Source organism: Oryx dammah, unplaced genomic scaffold (assembly GCF_014754425.2).
Source record: "Oryx dammah isolate SB20612 unplaced genomic scaffold, SCBI_Odam_1.1 HiC_scaffold_1, whole genome shotgun sequence".
Classification (NCBI taxonomy): domain Eukaryota; kingdom Metazoa; phylum Chordata; class Mammalia; order Artiodactyla; family Bovidae; genus Oryx; species Oryx dammah.
Genome location: NW_024070185.1, coordinates 6989684 through 7014526, shown reverse-complemented (window position 1 = coordinate 7014526; position 24843 = coordinate 6989684). Strand labels below are relative to the sequence as shown.

The following is a 24843-nucleotide window of genomic DNA, read 5'->3' as shown; positions in this document are numbered from 1 at the left end:
TTCATTTTATTCAAACATAATATTCTTGATTTTATTATTCAGTTATTAAAATAATTTCATCTTATTCACAGATAATCTTGGTTTTATTATTTAATTATTCAAATAATTTAAGATGGGTGAGAACAGATAGTTCTTGGTAATAGAGCTTAAGATATTCCACTGGGAATTTGGGACAGTGCAAGTATAATGTGTGTGTATGTGTTCTGTGGAAGAGGCTCAGTTACTATCTGGTAAGATGGTGGTGAGTCATCTTGCTTCTATTCAGACACATACAGAGAGGAAGCAAGTAGAACACAGCATACTGTTGCTACTCTATATTTCTTTATGTTAGAAGTCAAGTGCAGAAATAACCATTAGTGGAATCATACATTAACCACAGAAAATATTGCATGCTGATTGTGTAATCCTGTTATCTTCCCCTAGGGGTGCAGAATTCCTGGGGTTCTTATGTAATGTGATGACACACTAAACAAACCACCACATAACATGTCTTTAGCATGTTATCACTGACCACTAGCTTGAATGTGGGGTAATAATTAGAGAAAAAATATACAGTGGTCATCTCTAACTACTGGGAAACATTCACTGTCTTATTCTGCACATTAGTCCAAATATGAAACTTTTATAATAACCCATTACAATGAATAAATGATTGCTTGATAGGAGATGACAAGTTTTTTATTTGATGTTCTTATTCTATTCTAACCCTTTAAATTTTTTTTTTAAGTGAAGGATAATTGTTTTACATAATTTTGTGGTTTTCTGTCATACATCAACAAGAATCAGCCATAGGTACACCCATGTCCCCTCCCTCCAAGAACTCCCTCCCATCTCCCTCCATACCCCACCCTCAGCCTGTTGCAGAGCCCCTGTTTGAGTTCCCTGAGTCACACAGAAAACTCCCATTGGTTATCTGTTTTACACATGGTATTGTAAATTTATGTGTTACTCTCTCCATACACCCCCCCTTTTCCCTCCTCTCCTCCACCTTGTCCATAGGTCTGTTCTCTATGTCTGTTTCTCCACTGCTTCCCTGAAAATAAATTCATCAGTGCCATCTCTTCAGATTCCATATATATATCAGTATATGATATTTATATTTCTCTTTCTGACTTACTTCAGTCTGTACAATGGGCTCTAGTTTCATCCACCTCATTAGAACAGATTCAAATGCATTTCTTTTTATGGCTAAGTAGTATTCCATTGTATATATGTACCACAACTTTTTTATCCATTCATCTGTTGACGGACATCTAGGTTGCTTCCATGTTCCAGCTATTGTAAATAGTGCTTCAGTGAACATCAGGGTACATGTGTCTTTTTCAGTTTTGACTCCCTCAGGGTATATGTCTAGGATTGCTGGGTCTTATGGTAGTTTTATTCCTAGCTTTTAAAGGAGTCTCCATACCATCTTCCATAGTGGTTGAATCAGTTTACATTCCCACCAGCAATATAAGAGTGTTCCCTTTTCTCCATACCCTGTCTGGCATTTAGTTTGTAGACTTTTTGATGATGACCATTTTGACTGGTGTGAAGTGGTATCTCATTGTAGTTTTGATTTGCATTTCTCTGATAATGACTGATGTTGAGCATCTTTTCATGTGTCTGTTAGCCATCTGTATGTCTTCTTTGGAGAAATGTCTCTTCAGGTCCCTTTCCCACTTTTTGATTGAGTTGTTTGCTTTTCTGATATTGAATTGTATAAGCTGCTTGTATATTTTGGAAATTAATTCTTTATCAGTTGTTTCCCTTGCTGTTATTTTCTCCCATTCTGAAAGTTGTCTTTTCACCTTGTTTGTAGTTCCCTTTTCTGTGCAAATGCTTTTAAGTTTAATTAGGTACTGCTTGTTTACTTTTGTTTTTATTTCCATTACTGTAGAAAGTAAGTCATAGAAGATCTTGCTTTGATTTATGTCGTGGAGTATTCTGCCTATGTTCTCCTCTAAGAGTTTAATAATTTCTGGTCTTACATTTAGGTCTTTAGTCCATTTTGAATTTATCTTTATGTATGGCATTAGGTAGTGATCTAATTTCATTCTTTTGCATGTAGCTGTCCAGTTTTCCCAGCACCACTTATTGAAGAGGCTGTCTTTGCCATATTGTATGTTCTTGCCTCCTTTGTCAAAAATAAGTTACCCATAGGTATGTGGGTTTATCTCTGGGTTCACTGTCTTTTCCATTGGTCTATATTTCTGTTTTTGTGCCAGTACCATACTGTCTTGATGACTGTAGCTTTGTAGTATAGTCTGAAGTCAGGAAGGTCGATTCCTCCAGCTTCATTTTTCTTTCTCAAGACTACTTTGGCTATTTGAGGTCTTAGCATTTCCATATGAATTGTAAATTTTTTTGTTCTAGTTCTGTGGCCATTGGTAATTTGAAAGGGATCACATTGAATCTGTATATTGCATTTGGTAGTCTAGTCATTTTCACAATATTGATTTTTCCTACCTAGGAACGTGGACTATCTCTCCATCTGTTTATATCATCTTTGATTTTTTTCATCAGTGTCTTATAGTTTTCTGTATACAGGTCTTTTGTTTCCTTAGGTAGATTTATTCCTAGATATTTTATTATTTTTATTGCAATGCTGAATGGTATTGATTCCTTAATTTCTCTTTCTGAGTTTTCATTGTTAGTATATAGGAGTGCAAATGATTTCTGTGTATTGACTTTGTATCCTGTGACTTTGCTGAATTTTCTGATTAGCTCTAGTAATTTTCTGATAGTTTCTTTTGGGTTTTCTATGTATAGTATCATGTCATTGGCAAACGGTGAGAGTTTTACTTCTTCTTTTCCATTCTGGATTCCTTTTATTTCTTTTTCTTCTCTAATTTCCATAGCTAGGACTTCCAAAACTATGTTGAATAATAGTGATGAGAGTGGACACTCTTGCCTTGTTCCTGATCTTAGAGGGAAAGCTTTCTAGTTTTTCACCTTTGAGAATAATGTTTGCTGTGGGCTTTTCATATATGGCCTTTACTATGTTGAGGTAGGTTCCTTCTATGCCCATTTTTTGAAGCATTTTTATCATAAATGGATGCTGGATTTTGTCAAAGGCTTTTTCTGCATCTATTGAGATGATTATATGGTTTTTATCTTTCAATTTGTTGGTGTGGTATATCATGTTGATTAATTTGTGTATATTGAAGAATCCTTGCATCCTGGAACAAACCTGACTTGATCATGGTGTATGAGCTTTTTAACGTGTTGTTGAATTCTGCTTGCTATAATTTTGTTGAGGATTTTTGCATCTATATTCATCATGATATTGACCTGTCATTTTCTTTTTTTGTGTTGTTTTTTCCTGGCTTTGGTATCATAGTAATTGTGGCCTCATAGAATGAGTTTGGAAGTGTTCCTTCCTCTGCAAATTTTTTGGAAGAGTTTCAGAAAAATAGGCATTGGTTCTTCTCTAAATGTTTGATAGAGTTCCCCTGTGAAGACATCTGGCCCTGGACTTTTGTTCTGGGGGAGGTTTTTGATCACTGTTTTAATTTCAGTGTTTGTAACTGGGTTGTTCAGAATTTCTGTTTCTTCCTGGTTCAGTCTTGGGTGGCTGATCTTTTGTAAGTATCTGTCCATTTCCTCTAGGTTGTCCATTTTATTAGCATACAGTTGCTCATAATATTCTGTTATGATCCTTTGTATTTCTGTGTTGTCTGTTGTAACTTCTCCTTTTTCATTTATAATTTTATTGATTCAATTTTTCTCCTTTTTTTTTTGATGAATCTGGCTAGTGGTTTGTCAATTTTGTTTATCTTCTCAAAGAACCAACTTTTAGTTTTATTAATCTTTGCTATTGTTTTCATCATTTCTTTCAGTTATTTCTGCTCTGATTTTTATGATCTCCTTCCTTATGCTGACTTTGAGGGTTTTTAGTTTTTCTTTTTCCAGCTGCTTTAGATGTAGGTTAGGCTGTCTATTTGATGCTTTTCTTGCTTCTTGAGGTATGATTGTATCACTATAAACCTCCCTGTTAGAACTGCTTTTGCTGAGTCTCATAGGTTTTGGGTCACCCTGTTTTCATTGCCATTTGTTTCTCGGAATCTTTTGATTTCTTTTCTTATTTCTTCAGTAACCTCTTTGTTATTTAGTAATGTATTATTTAATTTCCATGAGTTTGTGTTTTTTGCTGTTTTTTTCCTGTAGTTGGTATCTAGTCTCATAGCATTGTGGTCAGAGAAGATACCTGATACAGTTTTAATTTTCTTAAATTTACTGAGGCTTGATTTGTGGCCCAAGATGTGGTCTATACTGGAGAATGTTCCATGTGCACTTGAGAAGAAAGTGTATTCTTCTGCATTTGGATGGAAAGTCCTGAAAATATCAATTAGATCCATTTGGTCTAATGTTTCATTTAGGGTTTATGTTTCCTTATTGATTCTCTGCTTTGATGATCTGTCCATTGATGAAAGTAGGGTGTTAAAGTCTTCTACTATTATTGTGTTGCTGTCAGTTTTTCCTCTTATGCTTGTTAGTGTTTGCTTTATGTATTGAGGTGCTCCTGTGTTTGGTGCATAGACATTTGCAATTGCTATGTCTTCTTGGATTGATCCTTTGATCATTGTGTAGTGTCTTTCTTTGTCTATTAGGATATTCTCTATTTTAAAGTCTATTTTTGTCTGAAAATAAGGATTGCCACTGCAGCTTTCTTTTGCTTTCCATTTGCATGGAATATCTTTTTCCATCCTTTTACTTTCAGTCCGTATGTGTCTCTAGATCTGAAGTGGGTCTCCTGTAGGCAGCATATATATGGGTCTTGTTTTTGTATCCATTCAGTCAGTGTGTATCTTTTGGTTGGTGCATTTAATCCATTTCCATTTAAGGTAGTTATTGATACTTATGTTCCTATAAACATTTTCTTGATTGTTTTGGGTTTGTTTTTGTAGGTCTTTATTTTCTCTTGTGTTTACTGGCTATGTAAGTCCCTTTAGTATTTGTTGCAAGGCTGGTTTGGTGGTGCTGAATTCTCTTAACTTCTGCATGTCTGTAAAGCTTTTGATTTCTCTGTTAATTTTGAATGAGATATTTGATAGGTATAGTAATTGTGGTTGTAGGTTTTTCTCTTTCAGTACTTAGTAAATATATCTTTTCATTCCTTTCTGGCCTGTAGAGTTTCTGCTGAAAGTTCTGCTGTTAATTGTATGGGTTTTCCCTTGTATGTTACTTGTTGCTTTTCCCTTGCTGCTTTTAATATTCTTTCTTTGTGCTTAATCTCTGTTAGTTTGATTAATATGTCTCTCAACGTGTTTCTCCTTGAGTTTAACCTGTAGGGAACTCTCTGCACGTCTTGGACTTGATTGACTATTTCCTTTCCCATGTTGGGGAAGTTTTCAACTATAATTTCTTCAAAAATTTTCTCAGTGCCTTTCTTTTTTCTTCTTCCTCTGGGATGCCTATAACTTGCATTTTGGTGCATTTAATACTGTCCCAAAGGTGTCTGAGGCTTTCTTCAATTCTTTTCATTCCTTTCCCTTTATTCTGCTCTTCAGCAGTTATTTCCACCATTTTATCCTCCAGCTCACTTATCTGTTCCTCTGACTCAGTATTCTGCTACTGGTTCCTTCTAGACTATTTTTAATTTCAGTAATTGTGTTGTTCATCTCTGTTTGCTTATTCTTTATTTCTTCTATGTCCTTGGTGATTGTATTAACTGTGTTAAATGCTTCTTGCATTTTCTCCATTATATTTTCAAGTCTTTGGAGCATCTTTACTATCATTATTCTGAATTCTCTTTCAGGGAGATGACTTATTTCCTCTTCGTTTATTTGGTCTCATGAGTTTCTACCTTGCTTTCTCATTTGTGCTGTATTTCTCTGTATTTTCATCCCCCCCCTTTTTTTTAACTTGCTCCACTTGGGGTCTCCTTTTCCCAGGCTTTAGGGTTGTGTTACTTCTTCCTTTTGATTTTTGCCCTTGGAGGGAAATGTGGGTTGGGTGGTGTGTGTTGATTTCTTGTTGGGGGTGACTTGTGCCTGTGTTCTCATTTCAGGGAGCTTAGCCTGTCCCCCTGGAGGCCTGCGGTCTTCTGCTGTCACCTAGAGGTTGCTTTGTAGGAGTTGTTCTGTATCTTGATGAGTTTTTGATGTATTTGGGGGGAGGCTTGTGATCTCCCCATCTTACTCCTCTTCCATCTTCTTCCCAGCCTCTTATTCTATTTTAAGATTAATGTTAGATGTAACATTTGCAAAAATTATTTTATAAGTAGGTTAATAAAAGGTATTAGGAAAAGAGACTTTTTTGGAAGGTAGGTACTGTATGAATGCAAGCAATTATCATTAAAATTTAGCATTTATCTGCCTAAAAAAATAAAATTGCTTCTGTTTTGTTAAAACTATAAGCATGCAGTATGAATCTTAATTACATTTGTTGCCCTTAATGTGCTATATAATACTTAATATATCTGAAAATATAGGTAGCCAAATTTTGAAAATGATCAATTAACATTTGTCATGTTGATATTTAACTCATGTTGATATTTCTCTCTTTCTCATTCCCCTTTCTTCTCTCTTATTGGTAGAATATTTACTGTTAGTTAGTTAATTAAAATTGTTGACTATTCATTATGGGGCAACCCAAAAGGTAAACTCTGTATCTTTTCTTTTAAAAACAAATCTTTACATTACTTACAAGAAAAGAGTTTTTAGAGTTCTACAAAATAGTATTATGGGAATTAGCTGTTACCATGGGAGTAAACACAAGTACCAAGCAGAGAAAGATGTGGAGAATGTTGTCATAGGTTATCTGGGTCAGCTCTGTATGCAGTGACATGTAGAAGAGAAATGCAGTGGTATGTTTGATTGTGAGTAGAAGAGGAAAGGCGGTGTGGCCACAGAGACAGAGATTAGAGTGGTGTTCCCATAGCCAAGGAATTCCAGTGATCAACAGAGACTGGAAGAGGAAGGAACAGATTCTCCCCTAGTGCCTCTGAGGGTGGGGGGTCCTACTCACATCTTGTCTGGAGCCCAGTGAACTCATTTCAGACATCTGGACTCCAGAACTGTGAGAAAATTAATTTCTGTTGTTTAAACCATTAGCCAGTGGTACTTTGTTAAAAGAGCCCTAGCAAATGAATACCAAGAAGACCCTGAGCTCCCTCCAGTGTCTTTGGATATTTTGTGCAAATAAGAAGTAAGACTATAGCAGATTCATCAATTGCATGACTCAATGTTGAAGAATGGCCCCATGAGCTTAGGGCCCTGAGAAAATACTGGGAGACTTACTGGCCCTAGCAGTTTAAAAAATCACTGTCTAATTATTAGTTGGTCTCTAAGTCAACTAAACAGATATTCCCATAGTCATACATTACAAAGAATGTAGATTTTACTGAATTAGTTCAGAAAAGTCAATTAATAGCCAAAGACATAAAATCAGCTTTTTAAAGTACTTTTAAAGAACTAAAGGATACCATGCCCAAATAACTGGAAAGAAAGTCATGACAATAATATCTCACCAAATACAAAATACCAACAGAGAGATGGAAATTACAGAAAGACACAGATGTAAAGAACAGACTTTTGGACTCTTGGAGAAGGAGAGTGTGGGATGATTTGAGAGAATAACATTGAAGCATATACCTTACCATATGTAAAACAGATGACCAGTGCAAGTTTGATGCATGAAGCAGGGCACCTAAAGCCAGTGCTCTGGGATAGCCTGGAAGTGTGGGGTGGGGAGGAGGGAGGGGGGAAGGGAGGTTCAGGATGTGGGGGACACGTGTGCACCTGTGGTTGATTCATGGTGATGTATGGCAAAACCATCACACTATTGTAATTATCCTCCAATTAAAACAAATAATAAAGAAAATGAATTGCAGGAAGAACAGAAGAGTAATTCTTCAGTTGAAAAGTAGAGTAAAAAAATTCACCAGAAGGCTTCTATTAGATTCCTATGACTGTTGTAACAAGTCAAATTGGGTAGCTTAAAACAACAGAAATTAATTTTCTCACAGTTCTGGAGTCCAGATGTCTGAAATGAGTTCACTGGGCTCCAGACAAGATGTGAGTAGGACCCCCCACCCTCAGAGGCACTAGGGGAGAATCTGTTCCTTCCTCTTCCAGTCTCTGTTGATCACTGGAATTCCTTGGCTATGGGAACACCACTCTAATCTCTGTCTCTGTGGCCACACCGCCTTTCCTCTTCTACTCACAATCAAACATACCACTGCATTTCTCTTCTAAGGCTACATGTCACTGCATACAGAGCTGACCCAGATAACCTATGACAACATTCTCCACAAATGCAAAATGTGAGTGCTTGCCAGTTCAGGGTATTATTTTTTAAAAGTTGATGTGCAGAGTATGGAGATCCAGGTAAGTTGGTTTATTTGTTGGTAAAAAATGTAGAATTTTATTTTCTGACAACCAAAAGGAAGGGTTTTGCAAAGGAAACCCAGGGAATAGTTTAGAAGCAGCAGTATGTAGCCAGGAAAGCCCCCAAAATGCCCTTTTTTGCCCACTGTTCTTAGGCTATAGAAAATGAGCAAATGCTGAAGGACAGACAAAAGTTTCTTAAAGCCAGATGGTAGGGGAAAGTTCTAGAGTTATTGAGAAGAGAGTAGGTTTTTTATTTTTCTTTTCATGATGATTATTGTGACTTTAGAATAACTTTCCAGAGATCACCGTGGCAAGGGGTTCAACTGACCAGTAATGATCATAGATAAAGGATTACAAAGTAATATGGAGGCAACAGAATAGAGAGAGAAGAAGCTTCTATTTAGAGAGAAAGCAAGAGAGACAGAATGACAGTTATTGGGAAGATAAGTGACTTAGACTGTCCAGAACTAGATACATCCTCTAGAACAGGACAAGAGTTAATAGGTGCTGTTAGCTGTGATACTATACTTTCATAAATATTATTCTCACATTATCATTGATATTAGATTTTACAGTTGTGCTTATTAATTACTAAATACAAACAATGCAGGAGACCTGGGTTCAATCCCTGGGTTGGGAAGATCCCCTGGAGAAGGAAATGGCAACCCACTCCAGTACTCTTTCCTGGAAAATCCCATGGATGGAGGATCCTGGCAGGCTACAGTTCATGGGGTTGCAAAGAGTCTGACATGACGGAGTGACTTCACTTTCACTTTTCATATGAGTGTAGTAGGTAATTTAATGGTTATGGCTCTAAGCCCATTTTCACTACTTGTTGGAAATTCTGGCAGGAGGAATTTAATAACTTGATACTTCTGAGAGGGACCACAAAGGTTCAGATTTTGATAATGCTCTGAGTGACAGAGCTGGGAGGATGTGATGACTGACAATCTCTAGGATGTAACATCAGGTCAAATATATTTATATATATATCAAACACGTGTCCTCAGAAAGTCTGCTTCACTTTCTTGAGCAAAGCTCTGTAGATAAAAAGATTCATCTGACACTAGCAAGCAGGCCCAGACCTTCTGGGGACTAGCCTAGGTAAATGAGGAGCTGGATGGGGGTGCAGTCACTTGTGGGCTTCTAAGGAACATGTTTGAATGAAAAAAATGCAATAACCCTCTACCTTTCCCAGACACAGCTTCTCATTGGATAATAGCCAAGTACACAGACCACATTTATGGTAATTTCTCAATCTCCATGCACACATTCTAGATCTGAACAAAATGTATCGTAGAAGAGAGACACAAAGTGAAAGCAGAATTAAATTTAACTGAATATGTTACTAATATAGGAAGCACTCATTCTGATTGATGAAAAGAACATTATTGTTTAATATTTAGGGCAGAAGTTTTATTGCTCTTAAGAAAAATTCTCAAAACCTAAAAGGTGGTGTGTTTTTCCGCTACAAAAGCTATAGGAGCTGTATTTCACAGCTGAACATTCACATTTTCTTATGCTTGAACCACAAAGGGTAATTTTAGCTAAACATTGCAATCAGAAATAAAGTTTGGGTAAATACAAATTTTGAAAGCCTAATAATTTGGAGTAGCTTTGTTTCCAGACTTAACACAAATATTGTCACTGCTAAATACATGTGAAAACTTGTGAATTCTGACTGTAAATCTATAAATACCTGTCATGATAATATTCACTCTACAGTATATGGACTTTTTTGGGGGTTTGACTTGAAAGGTACTTTTTGCTTGCATTTTAATTTTACATTTTAGGGTAACAACTGTTAGGAAGACTTTTTGGTAAAAATCTTTTTTTTTTTTTTTCTCATTTGCAGTTTGGTTGCAACAAAGGAAACAGACAGTGCAAGGTCTCGAAGTGCCCCAATGTCACCTTCTGACTTTCTAGATAAACTAATGGGGAGGACGTCGGGGTATGATGCGAGAATCAGACCCAATTTTAAAGGTAATTGTTCTGCTTACTACAATATATATGATTAAGCAAGACAAATTTCCAAATTGATTCCCCCCCGAATTCTAATACTTATTTCCAGTAATCCTCCAAGCACCATGTTAGTCAAAGAAGAAATATATTCTTGTGTCAATAGCTATCATAATTTGTCTTCTTTGGATTGTACAACATTACGTTGGTTTTAAGTGTACAGCTTCATGATTCTATTTTTTATACATTATGAAGTGATGGTCACAGTGACATTAGTTAAAAAAAACCTTTAGAGAGTTTGTGGGGGAATGAACACATGTACTGAATATATGTATGGCTAAGTCCCTTCTTTAAGTCTTTAAAGAAGAAAGGTGACAAAAGAAAACTCTTAGAAAATGCCTAGATAGATGATTAGGCAATAGGAAAATGTTTTTAAAATATAAAATTCTTGGGAAAAACTTGTGTGTTTGACTTCTCAGTAATTTATAAATTTTGTAAGAGGAAAACAAAAAAATCTTGGTGGAGACATTCTCAGACAATTTGCAAAAATTAGATAAGAATATTCAATCTAATTAACAATCAATAAAAACCCTAGATGTAGACATTTTTCTTTAAACAAAATTGTGATACTTATTTGTATGATTTTGTGCAATTTCTCTAAAATATAGTACATTTTAAAAATTTTGATTTACTTGAGGTTAAATATTTTAAATGTTATTAAAATGCATTACATAAAAGTAGAAATAAATAGTTCTCTTAAATTACTTTAAATTGGTCCTGAGCACAGATAGAATGGTCTCTTCCACTGAAAATTATCTCAGTAAATAATTAAATATAAATGTTAGCTATTTATAAAACTAAATATTTAAAAACATTAAAACATTTAGATGTCTAACTTACTAAGATTATTATTGTTTTTCCTTCCATGGGTTAATCAAGTATTCTCTTTCCCTCCAGGATAGTCATAATTCACCTTAAACCTTTCTGAAAATCAGGTTTCTCCAAGAAAGACTCTGTGCCTTTACCATAATTGGAGTATGAAATCTGTTATGTCTTGACCTATTAAATATAATGATTTTGAACTATTATAAAGAGTGTGTTTAATAACTATAATTGAGTTTAGAAATAATCTGAGAGTTTGCTAAAAAAGAATTGGCAAATAAAGCTCCATATCTCACTAAATTAGTTAATCATTCAAAAGAAATCAGAGTTTTGTACAAATCATTATTTCAAAAATTTGGTCTTAGGCAGAAGAAGTGATGTGTGTAGAAGCTGTTATTTCCATTTTGAAAAGCAAAAATAATAGGTAGATGCTAGCACTTCTTTCCTGGAATTTGAAACGTTTCCTGTAGAACTTCCTATTTAGGGAAAAGCAGGAATGGAAGAGGCACAGTTTATCAGGCAAAAGCCACACAAACTACAGAAAGTTGGTGCTCCAGGTTGCTAGGCAGGTGCTACTTTATATGTTTATCTATTTGTTGTTTTATGACAGTAGTAAATATCATGTACCTGAACTTGTTAAAAGCTAAATTGTTCAAAAATATTAGTGATGAATAGCTTCAACAGTCCTTTGGCACAATTCTACTTCTTAGAGGCAAACACTCCAAAAGGAAAATTGGTAATTTGCAGTGAGCATCTGTTTAATCTCTGATGGCTTTTTAGGCCTCTTACAAAGAAGGTGTTATGACCTTTCTTTGCACTAACTAGACTGCTAATTGGATGCCTCCATTCTTCCATTCCACCTCTTCTGTTTTACTTTTTTTGGCGAATGATTTTTCTTCCTGCAGGAGCAATATTTATTCATCTTGTTCACTCTCTTTCGGTTGTTAGTTTTCTTGCATGTAATAGAAATGCTCTGTAGTTTAGGAGGGACCAAGTCCATTTGCCTCGGTGCTGATACATGCTCTATCTGCTGTGTGTGTGGAAGGAGGTGGCTTTGTGCTATTTCTCTCTCAGGGAAAGGACATGTGACAGAGATGGTTCTGCCCTGGACACAGCTTTGTTTCAGCTGAGGGCTGAGTTGCTAGGCTTTGGTCTGAGGTTCTCCAAATGCCAGAATAGAGATGACTTTAGTTTTGAGGTACTGTCAGGAACTCTTTTTTTCTCAATCTTTTTTTTTTTTTTTGTAAAGAGAAGTTGAATAAATTCTGGGAATCTAATGCATAACCTTGAGGTTATAGTTAACAGTACTGTATTATATACTTAAAAATTTTTTTTCCTGAAATACATTTTTATTTATTAAAAATCTTTTTGAAGTATAGTTGCTTTACAATGGTGTGTTAGTTTCTACTGTACAGCAAAGTAAATCAGCTGTCCGTATAAGAATATCCCCTCTTCCTTGGATTTCCTTCCTTTGTAGTATACCACAGAGCACTGAGTAGAGTTCCCTGTACTATACATTAATTATCTATTTTATGCATAGTATCAGTAGTGTATATATGTATATATGTAAGTCCCAATCTCCCAGTTTATCTCACCTCCACAGTCCCCCTTGGCGTCCGTATGTTTTCTGTTTTGCAAATAAGTTCATCTATGACATGAAGTGAAGTGAAAGTCACTTAGTCGTGTCTGACTCTTTGCGACCCCGTGGACTATACAGTCCATGGAATTCTCCAGGCCAGAATACTGGAGTGGGTAGCCTTTCCCTTCTCCAGGGGATTGTTCCAACCCAGAAATCGAACCCAGATCTCCCACATTGCAGGCAGATTCTTTACCAACTGAGCCACAAGGGAAACCCAAGTTCATCTATACTATTTGCTAATAGAGTAGATCTTAAATGTTCTTACCACAAAATGAAATAGTAAGTATGTGACATGATGGAGGTGTTAGCTAATGCTAAAGTCACAATCTTATTGCAGTATACAAGTGTACCAAATCAACACATTGTATTAATACATTTTAAGTTTATACAATGTTGTGTGTCAATTTTATCTCAATAAAGCTGGAAAAAGAAAACACTTCAAAAGTTAACATTGCTTACAGACTCATATTATTTCCAATCACCTTCATAAATTATGTCTGCAAAAAGAAGAAAAAAAAAAGTGCATCCTTCAAACCCATGGAAACCCCAGGCCAGCCCTGCTCTAGGGGACAATGGATGGGAGCAGGGAGCTTTTTGGGACAGGTATCCATGGCCTCTGCTACTGCATCTGATGCCCCACCTCCTTTCCTGTTGATGGTGACTTTGAATTTTGTGCCTCTTAGCGTGTTAGCTTCCTTCTCCATGTTGTTCTAATCATCACTTATTTAGGCTTTTCTCTGTTTCATATATCAACTGTTTTCTTCTGCCTCTATATTTTATATCATTAAACCAATGCTGACTTTCCTGTCATTCTCTTTGCTGTGATATGTCTAGTCTCATTTTTATTCACAAATATCATTTTTATGTCCTCGGAAAGTAAGACAACCATGCTCAATCTTCCTTCTTGAAATAGAAGCTTCCAGGAGTCATTTGAAACTAGAAGCCAGTTTAACAGATAAAAAGCAATCAAATAGCAAATAAAAGGATGTCCATAGGCAATAAAATATTATTTCACCAGACTATTTTGCTAGCTTTTTCTAGATTTTATTTCTTTTCTTTGACTCTATTGTTTAGGCCCTCAGTTGGTCTTTATAACCTTAAATCTAATTTGGATTCAGGCAGAAAGGACTGCCAGCAGTCACCTGTTTGTGCATTCCTCCTGTACATTTACTGCATTTGTGTTTTTTTATTGTTTCCAGTGACCACTCCCTTTATCCAGGAATAACACTGTTGCCTTCACTATGTCTTTGTGTTTTCTGTCTTTTCATCTGTGATATTCCTCTGTATTAATCCTTTTATCCCATTTCATAAATCCAATTTTCATATAGTCTATTCTGCTATAACACATTCTATCCCCAGAATGGTATATGTACCCAATACTCATTTCTGCCCATTTTTTTTCAGGGAAAGTGTTAGAATCTCTTTATCCATTTTAATTATTCCTATCCATCCAGACACTACTTTTCTTGAATAAAATTCACAGTTTTTCTTTTGAAAAAGCTGTATTTTCTATTTGCATTTTTATATCATGCAAGGTCATTTTAACAAGAAAACTCCCTAATAATAAATCTTTCTAGAATTGTAGACAAACACCTGAAATGTTCACAGATTTAAATTCTGCACCATGTTTTTACATTTTGTTTGATTATTCTTTAATATATTCTCTCTGTAGTGGTTATTTCCCTTTTTTATTTTAAAACAATCTCAGACTAACAGAAGATTTGCAAGTATAGCTAGCACAGACTATTTTTTCCCCAAACCTCTTGAAGGTAAGTTGTTGACCTGATGCCCCAATGGTTGGGTGTATCATACAGATAAGAATATTCTTTTAGATAGCCACAGTCTGATCACTGAAACAAGCAGATTAACATGGATATATTGTGCTCAGTCGTTTCTGACTCTTTGAGACCCCTTGGACTGTAGCCCGCCAGGCTTCTCTGTCCATGGATTTCCCAGGTAAGGATACTGGAGTGGGTTGCCGTTTCATTCTCTAGGGGATATATTGCTACCATCTAATTTAGAGCCCCCATTCAGATTTTATCAATTATCTAAATAATGGCTTCATAGCAAAAGAATCCCGTTTAGAATCATGTCTTATGTTTCATAGGTCATTTCTCATTGTCTCCTTTAGGCAGAACAGACCCTCCTTCCTCTGTCCTGATCTTGGCATTTAAAAAATATTATTCCTTTATTTAACAGTGTTTCTCAATTTGCAATAGTCCAATGTTTCCTCATGATTCAGTTTAGATAATGCATCTTGATAGGAATATCACAGAAATGATGCTATGTTCTAATTGCACCTTATTAGATTGTGGACCTTGTAAATTTTTACCATGACTGAGGATGTTTGTTTTGATTAACTGGCTAAGTGGATTCCTGATAGAATGTGTCCTTATATACACACATATACATATAAATATTCACACACACACATGTTAATTTACATCTGTGTATTTATATCTCTATCTATTGAAAACCATGTGTTCTACCTGATAGCTATACTACCATACATTTATTCTAGTTTCTGAATTTCCATGTTTTAACTCCTTCATTTGACAGTAAGGCTCCCATTATTTTCTTTATTTATTTATTTTAATGCACTGGATCTTGGTTGTGGTGTGTGGACTCTTAGTTGCAGTATGTGAGACCTAGTTCCCTGACCAGGGATTAAACCTGGGCCCCCTACATTGGGAGTGTGGAGTGTTAGCCACCGGACCACCTGGGAAGTCTTGACTCCCATTATCTTTAATATAATTACATGTTTGATCAATACATAATGAATCTCCTTTGTCTGTTGCCACTCCTTCTCCTGCCCAAGAGAGTCCTGTTCAGATGGTCACTCCCCTTGCCAGGATGCCCCCATGTGGACATACTCCTCACCCTTCTCTGGTTCTAATATCCCACACCTGGCTGCCTCACTCAGGCTTCAACACCCGGTGCTGTGAAATCCTTCTCACCCTGCTCTAGTTGACCGCACTCCCCGCAGCCATCCCCAGCTTGAAGCCTATTGTGCACTGCCCAAGTGACTGGCTTTTGTCTACATTTTCCAGGAATAAAAGGTAAGGGGAAGAATAAACTGGATCCAGGCCATCCTTTTCAAACCTTTTTTCTAGTATCTGAAACATAATTGAAAATACAGATTTAAAGTCATCAAATATGCTTTTGTCAATCAAAATAAAATATCTTTCCTCATGACATAACTATTTTATATATATATATAATAAAAACAAATTAAACATAAAAACAAAATCTAAATAGATTTTTAAAAAATGTAATCTTTTGATTGCATTCATATATCTTTAATGCTACATTATATTAAAAATTTTTAGAGTCATTTTCATGAACGCTTGGATTTTTTTTGTCTATTTGTTTGCTCTGTATCTGCCTGGTGAACACTTTTTCCCCAACATGAATCACAATAATGTAACTGCCAAGGCTTTGCTTTGTACTTTGCCATTTTGCCTTGGTCCACCTCTGAGCTTAAAAGCCACATTCTATTTAAGAAACACCTAAAAGAAAACATGCTGCTGAAAACATCTGCAGCTACTGTCATTTGCTTTTCAGGCCAGTGATGGCTAATGTAGTGAACAGTTTTAAAGCACAACTTGCCATATAGATCCGATAGCAGTTATTTGTTCTGTTGCTAAACATACAGGTATATCAGATGGAGGTAATAGCTTTTGCTTTGGCACAGAAGTAACAAATTGACCAACAACTGCTAAACAGGTGCTCTCTATAATGACAATAGAAGTTCTACAGTCTTCTCTGAGCATCATTTTCTATACAACATTTTAATGCTGTATATATAATCAGTTCCGTTCCGTTCAGTTGTTCAGTTGTGTCCAACTCTTTTGTGACCCCATGGACTGGGGCACACCAGCCTTCCCTGTCCTTCACCAACTCCTGGAGCTTGCTCAAACTCATGTCCATCGAATCGGTGATGCCATCAAACCATCTCATCCTCTGTTATCCCCTTCTCCTGCCTTCAATCTTTCCCAGCATCAGGGTCTTTTCCAATGAGTCAGTTCATAGCATCAGGTGGCCAAAGTATTGGAGTTTCAGCTTCAGCATCAGTCCTTCCAATATATAATAATAGTGATGGTAAAAAGACTTCTCCATGACCTGCCCTGATCTGACATGGACCAGACGCTTAACATGTAGAATATACTGCTTTATAAATATTATGGTAGTATATCTATCTTGTTCTTGGTAATCTATCTCCACTGTCACTATCCTTGGTCAGGGCCATTCTACTTCCCATCTGAACAGTTACAATAAATCCCTGTTTTTTTCTGTCTCTAAGCTTTTGCTATCCATTCAACCATTCACCATGCTGTATTGGTTTACTTCACTCTCATGATAAAGAATCTTGTAATGAGTCCTTCATGTTCATGAAGTAAATTACAAAATAATGTGATTTTACTTTGTAGAATTTCTATGATCTAGCCTGAGACTATCTTTAGAAACAATAGACATTTTTTTTCACATTGCTTCATATCTTAATATATTTTTTAAATTAAAAAATTAATTCTATTATGGATATGTATTTCAGGTATATGCATATATACATCTGTGGCTATATATATGTATATCTTTCAAGTGAGTGCTCTAGTTTTGAAATTAAGATTTGGTGCCTGAATCCCTTCACCTTTCTTTCTGCTGAAGAAGAGAACACATAACAAATAAGCAGTAAAATAGAAACCAGATCTGCTCTTTTGTATATACTAATAACCAGGCGAGGAACACATCTGATAACTGAAGGATTGGACAATAAAGCTTAGACATGAAAGCACTGGGATTTACTTTACTACACATCAAACTGAGATTTTGAAGCCAGGTTGCCCTTCTGTTGTTAAGAAGATTTTATTGTATCTGGTGGGAAGCATATTGGAGAAGCAAGACCTAGAGTCTTGTTCATTTGATGTGAGGCATCATGCTCCCAACTGTTAGGGCCAGTCCTCAGTACCCACTTCTCCTGCAAGTGACCATGGCTCTTCTGGGGAAACGGGCTATTTTAGAGAGAAAACAAATGCACCCCGGGAGCACTCCTCCCAGCACAGTGCTTAATACTGTTCCTTTGAGAGTTTTTCTGGAGTCATTAGGTGGTACCGAATAGTGCCTGGTCCCAAGGAATGTATCAGAACAGACTTTATTAACTTCAGGTTACCAAAGTCTACACTGAATTTTCAACTAATCCAGTTTTTCACCAATTTTACCTACAATTCTATGCATAATAATTAAAGGATGAGACCAAATAAATAAATAAAGCCCCTGTTCCTTGCTAAGTTAAAATAAGAAAATCGTCTTCCCACTGTTTTATTTATTCCAATTTCAGCCAAAGAGATTGCAGTCAGATTGGGCTGACAGTTCTGTAACAGCATTTACATTTGGGGCTATGTTTCCCCAACGTGGATGTTCCTGAAGCCGCATTTTATTGGAAGGTGAATTAACCCAATACTAAAACATTTGTGTTTTCCCTCTTCCAATGGATTTGAGTCAATAAAGCACAACAGAATTTATCTTAAGCAAAAGGATATCCCCCAGATTCACATTGCTGTCACCAGCAAAGGAAAATAGCAGAGTTTTAGAGTTCTCAAGAGAAAAAGAGAATAGCTTAGCTTCCTTGGTGGCTCAGAGGGTAAAGAATCTGCCTTCAATGTAAGAAATGCAGGTTTGATCCCTGGGTCAGGAAGATCCCCTGGAGAAGGAAATGGCAACCCACTCCAGTATTCTTGCTTAGAGAATCCCATAAGTGGAGGAGCCTGGAAGGCTACAATCCATGGGGTTGCAAAGAGTCAGACACAACTGAACAACTAACACTTAGAAAGTATCAAAGATTGGTTTTTAGCTTTTCAAGATTTCAGTCAGCCTGTGCATAAAGCAGAGACATTACTTTGCCAAAAAGGTCCATCTAGTCAAGGCTATGATTTTTCCAGTAGTCATGTATGGATGTAAGAGTTGGACTATAAAGAAAGCTGAGCGCCGAAGAATTGATGCTTTTGAACTGTGTTGGAGAAGACTCTTGAGAGTCCCTGGGACTGCAAGGAGATCCAACCAGTCCATCCTAAAGGAAATCAGTCCTGAATATTCTTTGGAAGGACTCATGTTGAAGCTGAAACTCCAATAATTTGGCCACCTGATGTGAAGAGCTGACTCATTTGAAAAGACCTTGATGCTGGGAAAGATTGAAGGTGGAAGGAGAAGGGGACGACAGAGGATGAGATGTCTGGATGGCATCACTGACTCAATGGATATGAGTTTGATCAAGCTCTGGGAGTTGGTAATGAACAGGGAGGCCTGGCTTACTGCAGTCCATGGGGTCACAAAGAGCTCAGACTGAGCGACCAAACTGTAACTGTAACTGTGTATATATTTTAGAGTTCACCACCACTTACATTAAGTAAAATACATATAGACATATATAACTATATATATGTATCTTCTAACCATTAATTGTGACTTCATATTTCTCTTATGATGGGATAAAGTGACTATGGAATAAAATATCTGTGCTTTTTCTTCCCTTTAGTCAGTTCAGAGGCTCAGTCATGTCTGACTCTTTGCGACCCCATGGACATTAGGCTTCCCTGTCCATTACCAGCTCCTGGAGCTTGCTCAAACTCATGTCCATTGAGTCAGTGATGCCATTCAACCATCTCATCCTCTGTCATCCCCTTCTCCTCCTGCCCTCAATGTTTCCCAGTATCTTTCCCAGTCAGTTCTTTGCATCAGGTGGCCAAAGTATTGGAGTTTCAGCTTCAACATCAGTCCTTCCAAAGAATATTCAGGACTGATTTCCTTTAGGATGGACTGGTTGGATCTCCTTGCAGTCCAAGGGACTCACAAGAGTCTTCTCCAACACCACAGTTCAAAAGCATCAGTTCTTGGTGCTCAGCTTTCTTTATAGTCCAACTCTTACATCCATACATGACTACTGGAAAAACCATAGCTGATGGATCTTTGTCAGCAAAATAACAGAAGACCTTTGTCTGCTTTTTAATATGTTGTCTAGATTGGTCATAGCTTTTCTTCCAAGGAGCAATCATTGTTTAATTTCCTGACTGAAGTCACTATCTGCAGTGATTTTTGGAGCCCCCCAAAGTAGAGTCTCTCTGTTTCCATTATCTCCTATAGGAGGATGATGGGAGAGCATGAATGACTGTTATGCTCCAGGACAATAAATCTAGAATGGAGTAAGCTTGAAGGAAGAGAGAGTTAATAGAATATGTGATGAGAATATGTGATATGGAAACACAGTTTAGACATTTCAGAACTTGTGGATAATCTGATGATACATATGGAAGAAACTATTTGAAATACATAAAACAATTATCCACCTCAGGAACATGTTTTGCAGAAAAGAAACAGTGATCATAGTGTATTATATGGTTAGTTGGGATACTGTTTACCTTGTCATAATAATGTAAAACTGGGGACTTCCCTGGTGGTCCAGTGGCTAAGACTCCATGTTCCCACTACAGGGGCCCCAGGTTTGATGCTTAGTCAGGGAACTAGGTCCCACATTGTTGTTCAGTTGTCCAGTCATGTCTGATTCTTTGTGACTCCATGAACTGCAGCATGCCCTGCCTCTTTGTCCCTCACCATCTCACAAAGTCTGCCCAAGTTTGTGTCCATTGCATCAGAGATGCCATCCAGCCATCTCATGCTCTGACACCCTCTTCTTCTGCCCTCAATCTTTCCCAACATCAGGGACTTTTCCAATGAGTCAGCTGTTCATATCAAATGAACAAACTACTGGAGTTTCAACTTCATCATCAGTCCTTCCAACTAGCATTCAGGGTGAATTTCCCTTAAGATTGGTTTGATCTCTTTGCTGCCCAAGAGACTCTCAGAAGTCTTCTCAAGCACCACAGTTTGAAGGCATCAGTTCTTCGGCTCTCTGCCTTCTTTACAGTCCAGCTCTCACAACTGATTGAGAGACTCAATTATGTTTATGTGAAAATAAACTAACAAAAGAAATTTTTGGTTAGGTATCAGTTTTGGTGATTTTAGCTTAGACAAGATGAACTGAATTATTTTAACTCCTATAACACAGTATTTCAGTGTTTTCTGTTTATATAGCTATCAAGCCTAATAACAAGGCTTATATAATATCAAGCCTAATAACAAAGTTTGTAGCCAGATAATGAAATGCTTTGAATTCTTTTTTAAAAATGACATATCAGATGCATGGAATTATTTGAAAATATTTTAGATAAGCATCCAATCAGCCCTTCTGTTTAATCTCTCTTTCAGGCCCTGCAGTTAACGTCACATGCAACATATTCATAAACAGCTTTGGTTCTATTGCTGAGACAACCATGGTAGGTAGGCCTGTTGACTTTATAACGAATTGCACACTGGAGTAATTTATAATAATGTTCATGTCAATTTTTTCTGCTAATGTTATGTAATTTAAAGCTAAAATTCATATAATGAAATTTTAAAGGATAAAATTGATTGTATAATTAAATTACAATCAAGGCAGGTAATAATGTTTCATTTAGAGATGATATATTAGAGACTAAATGTAAGTGAAAACACAGTTGATCTCTCCCATTTCAGTAACTATTAGATCTCACATTAAAACTAAAATTAAAAAAAAAAAACACTAAAATTTTACCATATGAATCATTCATTTGCAATGCTCTTTAATAAGCAGAAATAAGCATAGGAGTAAATAATGTCATGTTTAATTATTCTGTATACTTAAGTGTGCTTATAATGTTATTTTAAGTATTTTGATTACTTTTCCAAATGAATATGGTATCTGCTTAAATATCATAAATATTTTGCAAGTTGTGGTGTGTGCTTTAATTTAACTAAACTCACTGAACTGAGACTTCATTACTGCTTGATTGAGAACTTAATCAAGTTATTAAAACCCAACAGATTATCATTCTAAGCCCAATTTATTCTGATTTGGATTTTATAACTTTCTGTAAAGATCATGGTGTATCTTTTCTTTGTCCTATAGTTTTCATTGTGCATTTTAGGGAAAATAAAAATGCAGAGATAGACTCATGAACCACTGAATATCCATTAAGATTATCAGGGACATTTTTAAAAATTGAAACTATGTATTGTGATTCTTAAATTACCTAGTTATACTTCATTCCTAAATTTAGCAAATATAATCCAAATTAATTTTCAGAGCTGCTTTTAGCTAAAATATGATATGAAGAACTTAAAGATTTATTAGCTAAAATCATTATTAAGAGAATTATTATTATTTTACATGTATCAGAATGACTTGATAGCAAATTTTCTAAGGAAAAATAATCTAATATGTAAATTATTTTATGGGGAGCTGTGTGGAGTTGTGTGTGTGGACATGCGTGTATATATGTGTATATAGAAGATCTTTCTCAACAGGAAGAGATTTTATTCAGGCACCACTTTTAAAAATGCTGTTTTGCTCATGTATACATTTAGTCATTTAACACCATCTCTGTGGTTCTATTAAAACTAAATACAGTGTAATTACAATAAAAGCATCACTGGAAAAGAACTGAATTCATTTTGGGGAAATTGCATAAAATTATCTTCATTGGACTATATAAGTTAACACTTAGGTATGTACATATGTGTAAACACAGAGAAAACTATATTATTTGCTTGTAAAAGCATACTGTGGTTCTGGTGTTATTTTGACCCTGAAGTCACTATAATCCTGTTTCAGAAGTTGACCTATTATGGATTCTTATTGAATGTGTGGCCCTGATTTATAATCCTGTATTTGTCCATGCCCAATTCAAATCATATTCATAGATAAAGGAAACTACTGATTTTTTTTTCTAACTAGACTTTCCAAATTATATTTCTAGCCCTGGCAACTTTCTCATTTTAATTGTTATTATCCAACACTGTGTCATCCTGAAAGCTTGGACATATGTTTATACTTTATCTTTTGCAAGATCACTTCAGCAAAACAGTTTCAACAGCAATAGTTGGAAAGGTTTCTAGCCTGACTTGTTTTTGTGGGATGGAGTAAGGGATTTGGAAAAAAAGAGAGAACATGGCCAGATTTCCTCATTAAAATGTCAAAAACTGTCATGTTCCTGAAGGTCTCTGCTTTTTATGACATAATTCATCAGTCTACCACCAAGCGGTTATAACACAAACTGCATAGGATGACTGTACCTGCTAAATTTCTTACCCTTAATAATTTTAGACAGATTTCTTTGCCGAATACTACTATACCCAAAGCTTTAAAAATATTACAAAGACACCTTCTCAGGGACACTCAGTTTTATTTCCCTTCTCCAGTGTAGAAATCCTGTCCATTCCTTCATCTTCTATCATAATGTATCACTTTCAAATTATTTTTAGCATCTATCATCTTCCTCTTCAGTTATGAGCAGCATCCGTGAATACTAATGAAACATCCTAGAGGTAAAAATTTTTTTTTCTCTTTTTATTTATTTATTTTTTATTTTACTTTACAATTCTGTATTGGTTTTGCCATACATTGACATGAATCCACCATGGGTGTACATGCGTTCCCAAACATGAACCCCCCTCCCACCCCCCTCCCCACAACATCTCTCGGGGTCATCCCCGTGTACCAGCCCCAAGCATGCCGTATCCTGCATCGGACATAGACTGGCAATTCGATTCTTACGTGATATTATACATGTTTCAATGCCATTCTCCCAAATCATGTCACCCTCTCCCTCTCCCTCTGAGTCGATTATGTGGATAAAAAATAATGTCACATAATTTAGGGGTCTTGGAGACTAAAGGGAAAGACACTAAGGTGGACTTAGTTAATTTTATAATATTTTACCTGCATACAGGGTCAGCAAAAAAGATAAATAAAATTGACAGACCATTAGCCAGACTCATCAAGAAGCAAAGAGAGAAAAATCAAATCAATAAAATTAGAAATGAAAATGGAGAGATCACAACAGACAACACAGAAATACAAAGGATCATAAGAGACTGCTATCAGCAATTATATGCCAATAAAATGGACAACCTGGAAGAAATGGACAAATTCTTAGAAAAATACAATTTTCCAAAACTAAACCAGGAAGAAATAGACAATCTTAACAGACCCATCACAAGCACGGAAATTGAAACTGTAATCAGAAATCTTCCAGCTAACAAAAGCCCAGGTCCAGACGGCTTCACAGCTGAATTCTACCAAAAATTTCGAGAAGAGTTAACACCTATCCTACTCAAACTCTTCCAGAAAATTGCAGAGGAAGGGAAACTTCCAAACTCATTCTATGAGGCCACCATCACCCTAATACCAAAACCTGACAAAGATACTACAAAAAAGGAAAACTACAGGCCAATATCACTGATGAACATAGATGCAAAAATCCTCAACAAAATTCTAGCAATCAGAATCCAACAACACATTAAAAAGATCGTACACCATGACCAAGTGGGCTTTATCCCAGGGATGCAAGGATTCTTCAACATCCGCAAATCAATCAATGTAATTCACCACATTAACAAATTGAAAAATAAAAACCATATGATTATCTCAATAGATGCAGAGAAGGCCTTTGACAAAATTCAACATCCATTTATGATAAAAACTCTCCAGAAAGCAGGAATAGAAGGAACATACCTCAATATAATAAAAGCTATATATGACAAACCCACAGCAAACATTATCCTCAATGGTGAAAAATTGAAAGCATTTCCCCTTAAGTCAGGAACAAGACAAGGGTGCCCACTTTCACCACTACTATTCAACATAGTTCTGGAAGTTTTAGCCACAGCAATCAGAGCAGAAAAAGAAATAAAAGGAATCCAAATTGGAAAAGAAGAAGTAAAACTCTCACTGTTTGCAGATGACATGATCCTCTACATAGAAAACACTAAAGACTCTACCAGAAAATTACTAGAGCTAATTAATGAATATAGTAAAGTTGCAGGATATAAAATCAACACACAGAAATCCCTTGCATTCGTATACACTAATAATGAGAAAGTAGAAGAAGAAATTAAGGAAACAATTCCATTCACCATTGCAACAAAAAGAATAAAATACTTAGGAATATACCTACCTAAAGAAACTAAAGACCTATA

The 24843-nt window shown here is 36.0% G+C and overlaps 1 protein-coding gene across 2 annotated transcripts in view; it reads left to right on the top strand.

The window, feature by feature from the left end:
- GLRA3 (glycine receptor alpha 3) overlaps positions 1-24843 on the top strand; it is a 186631-nt gene that overhangs the window by 30380 nt on the left and 131408 nt on the right. For both annotated transcript variants that reach the window (XM_040232270.1, XM_040232354.1), the window contains exons 2-3: positions 10171-10298; positions 21052-21119. In XM_040232270.1, the coding sequence (XP_040088204.1) occupies positions 10171-10298; positions 21052-21119 (196 nt within the window). The remainder of the gene's footprint in view (positions 1-10170; positions 10299-21051; positions 21120-24843) is intronic.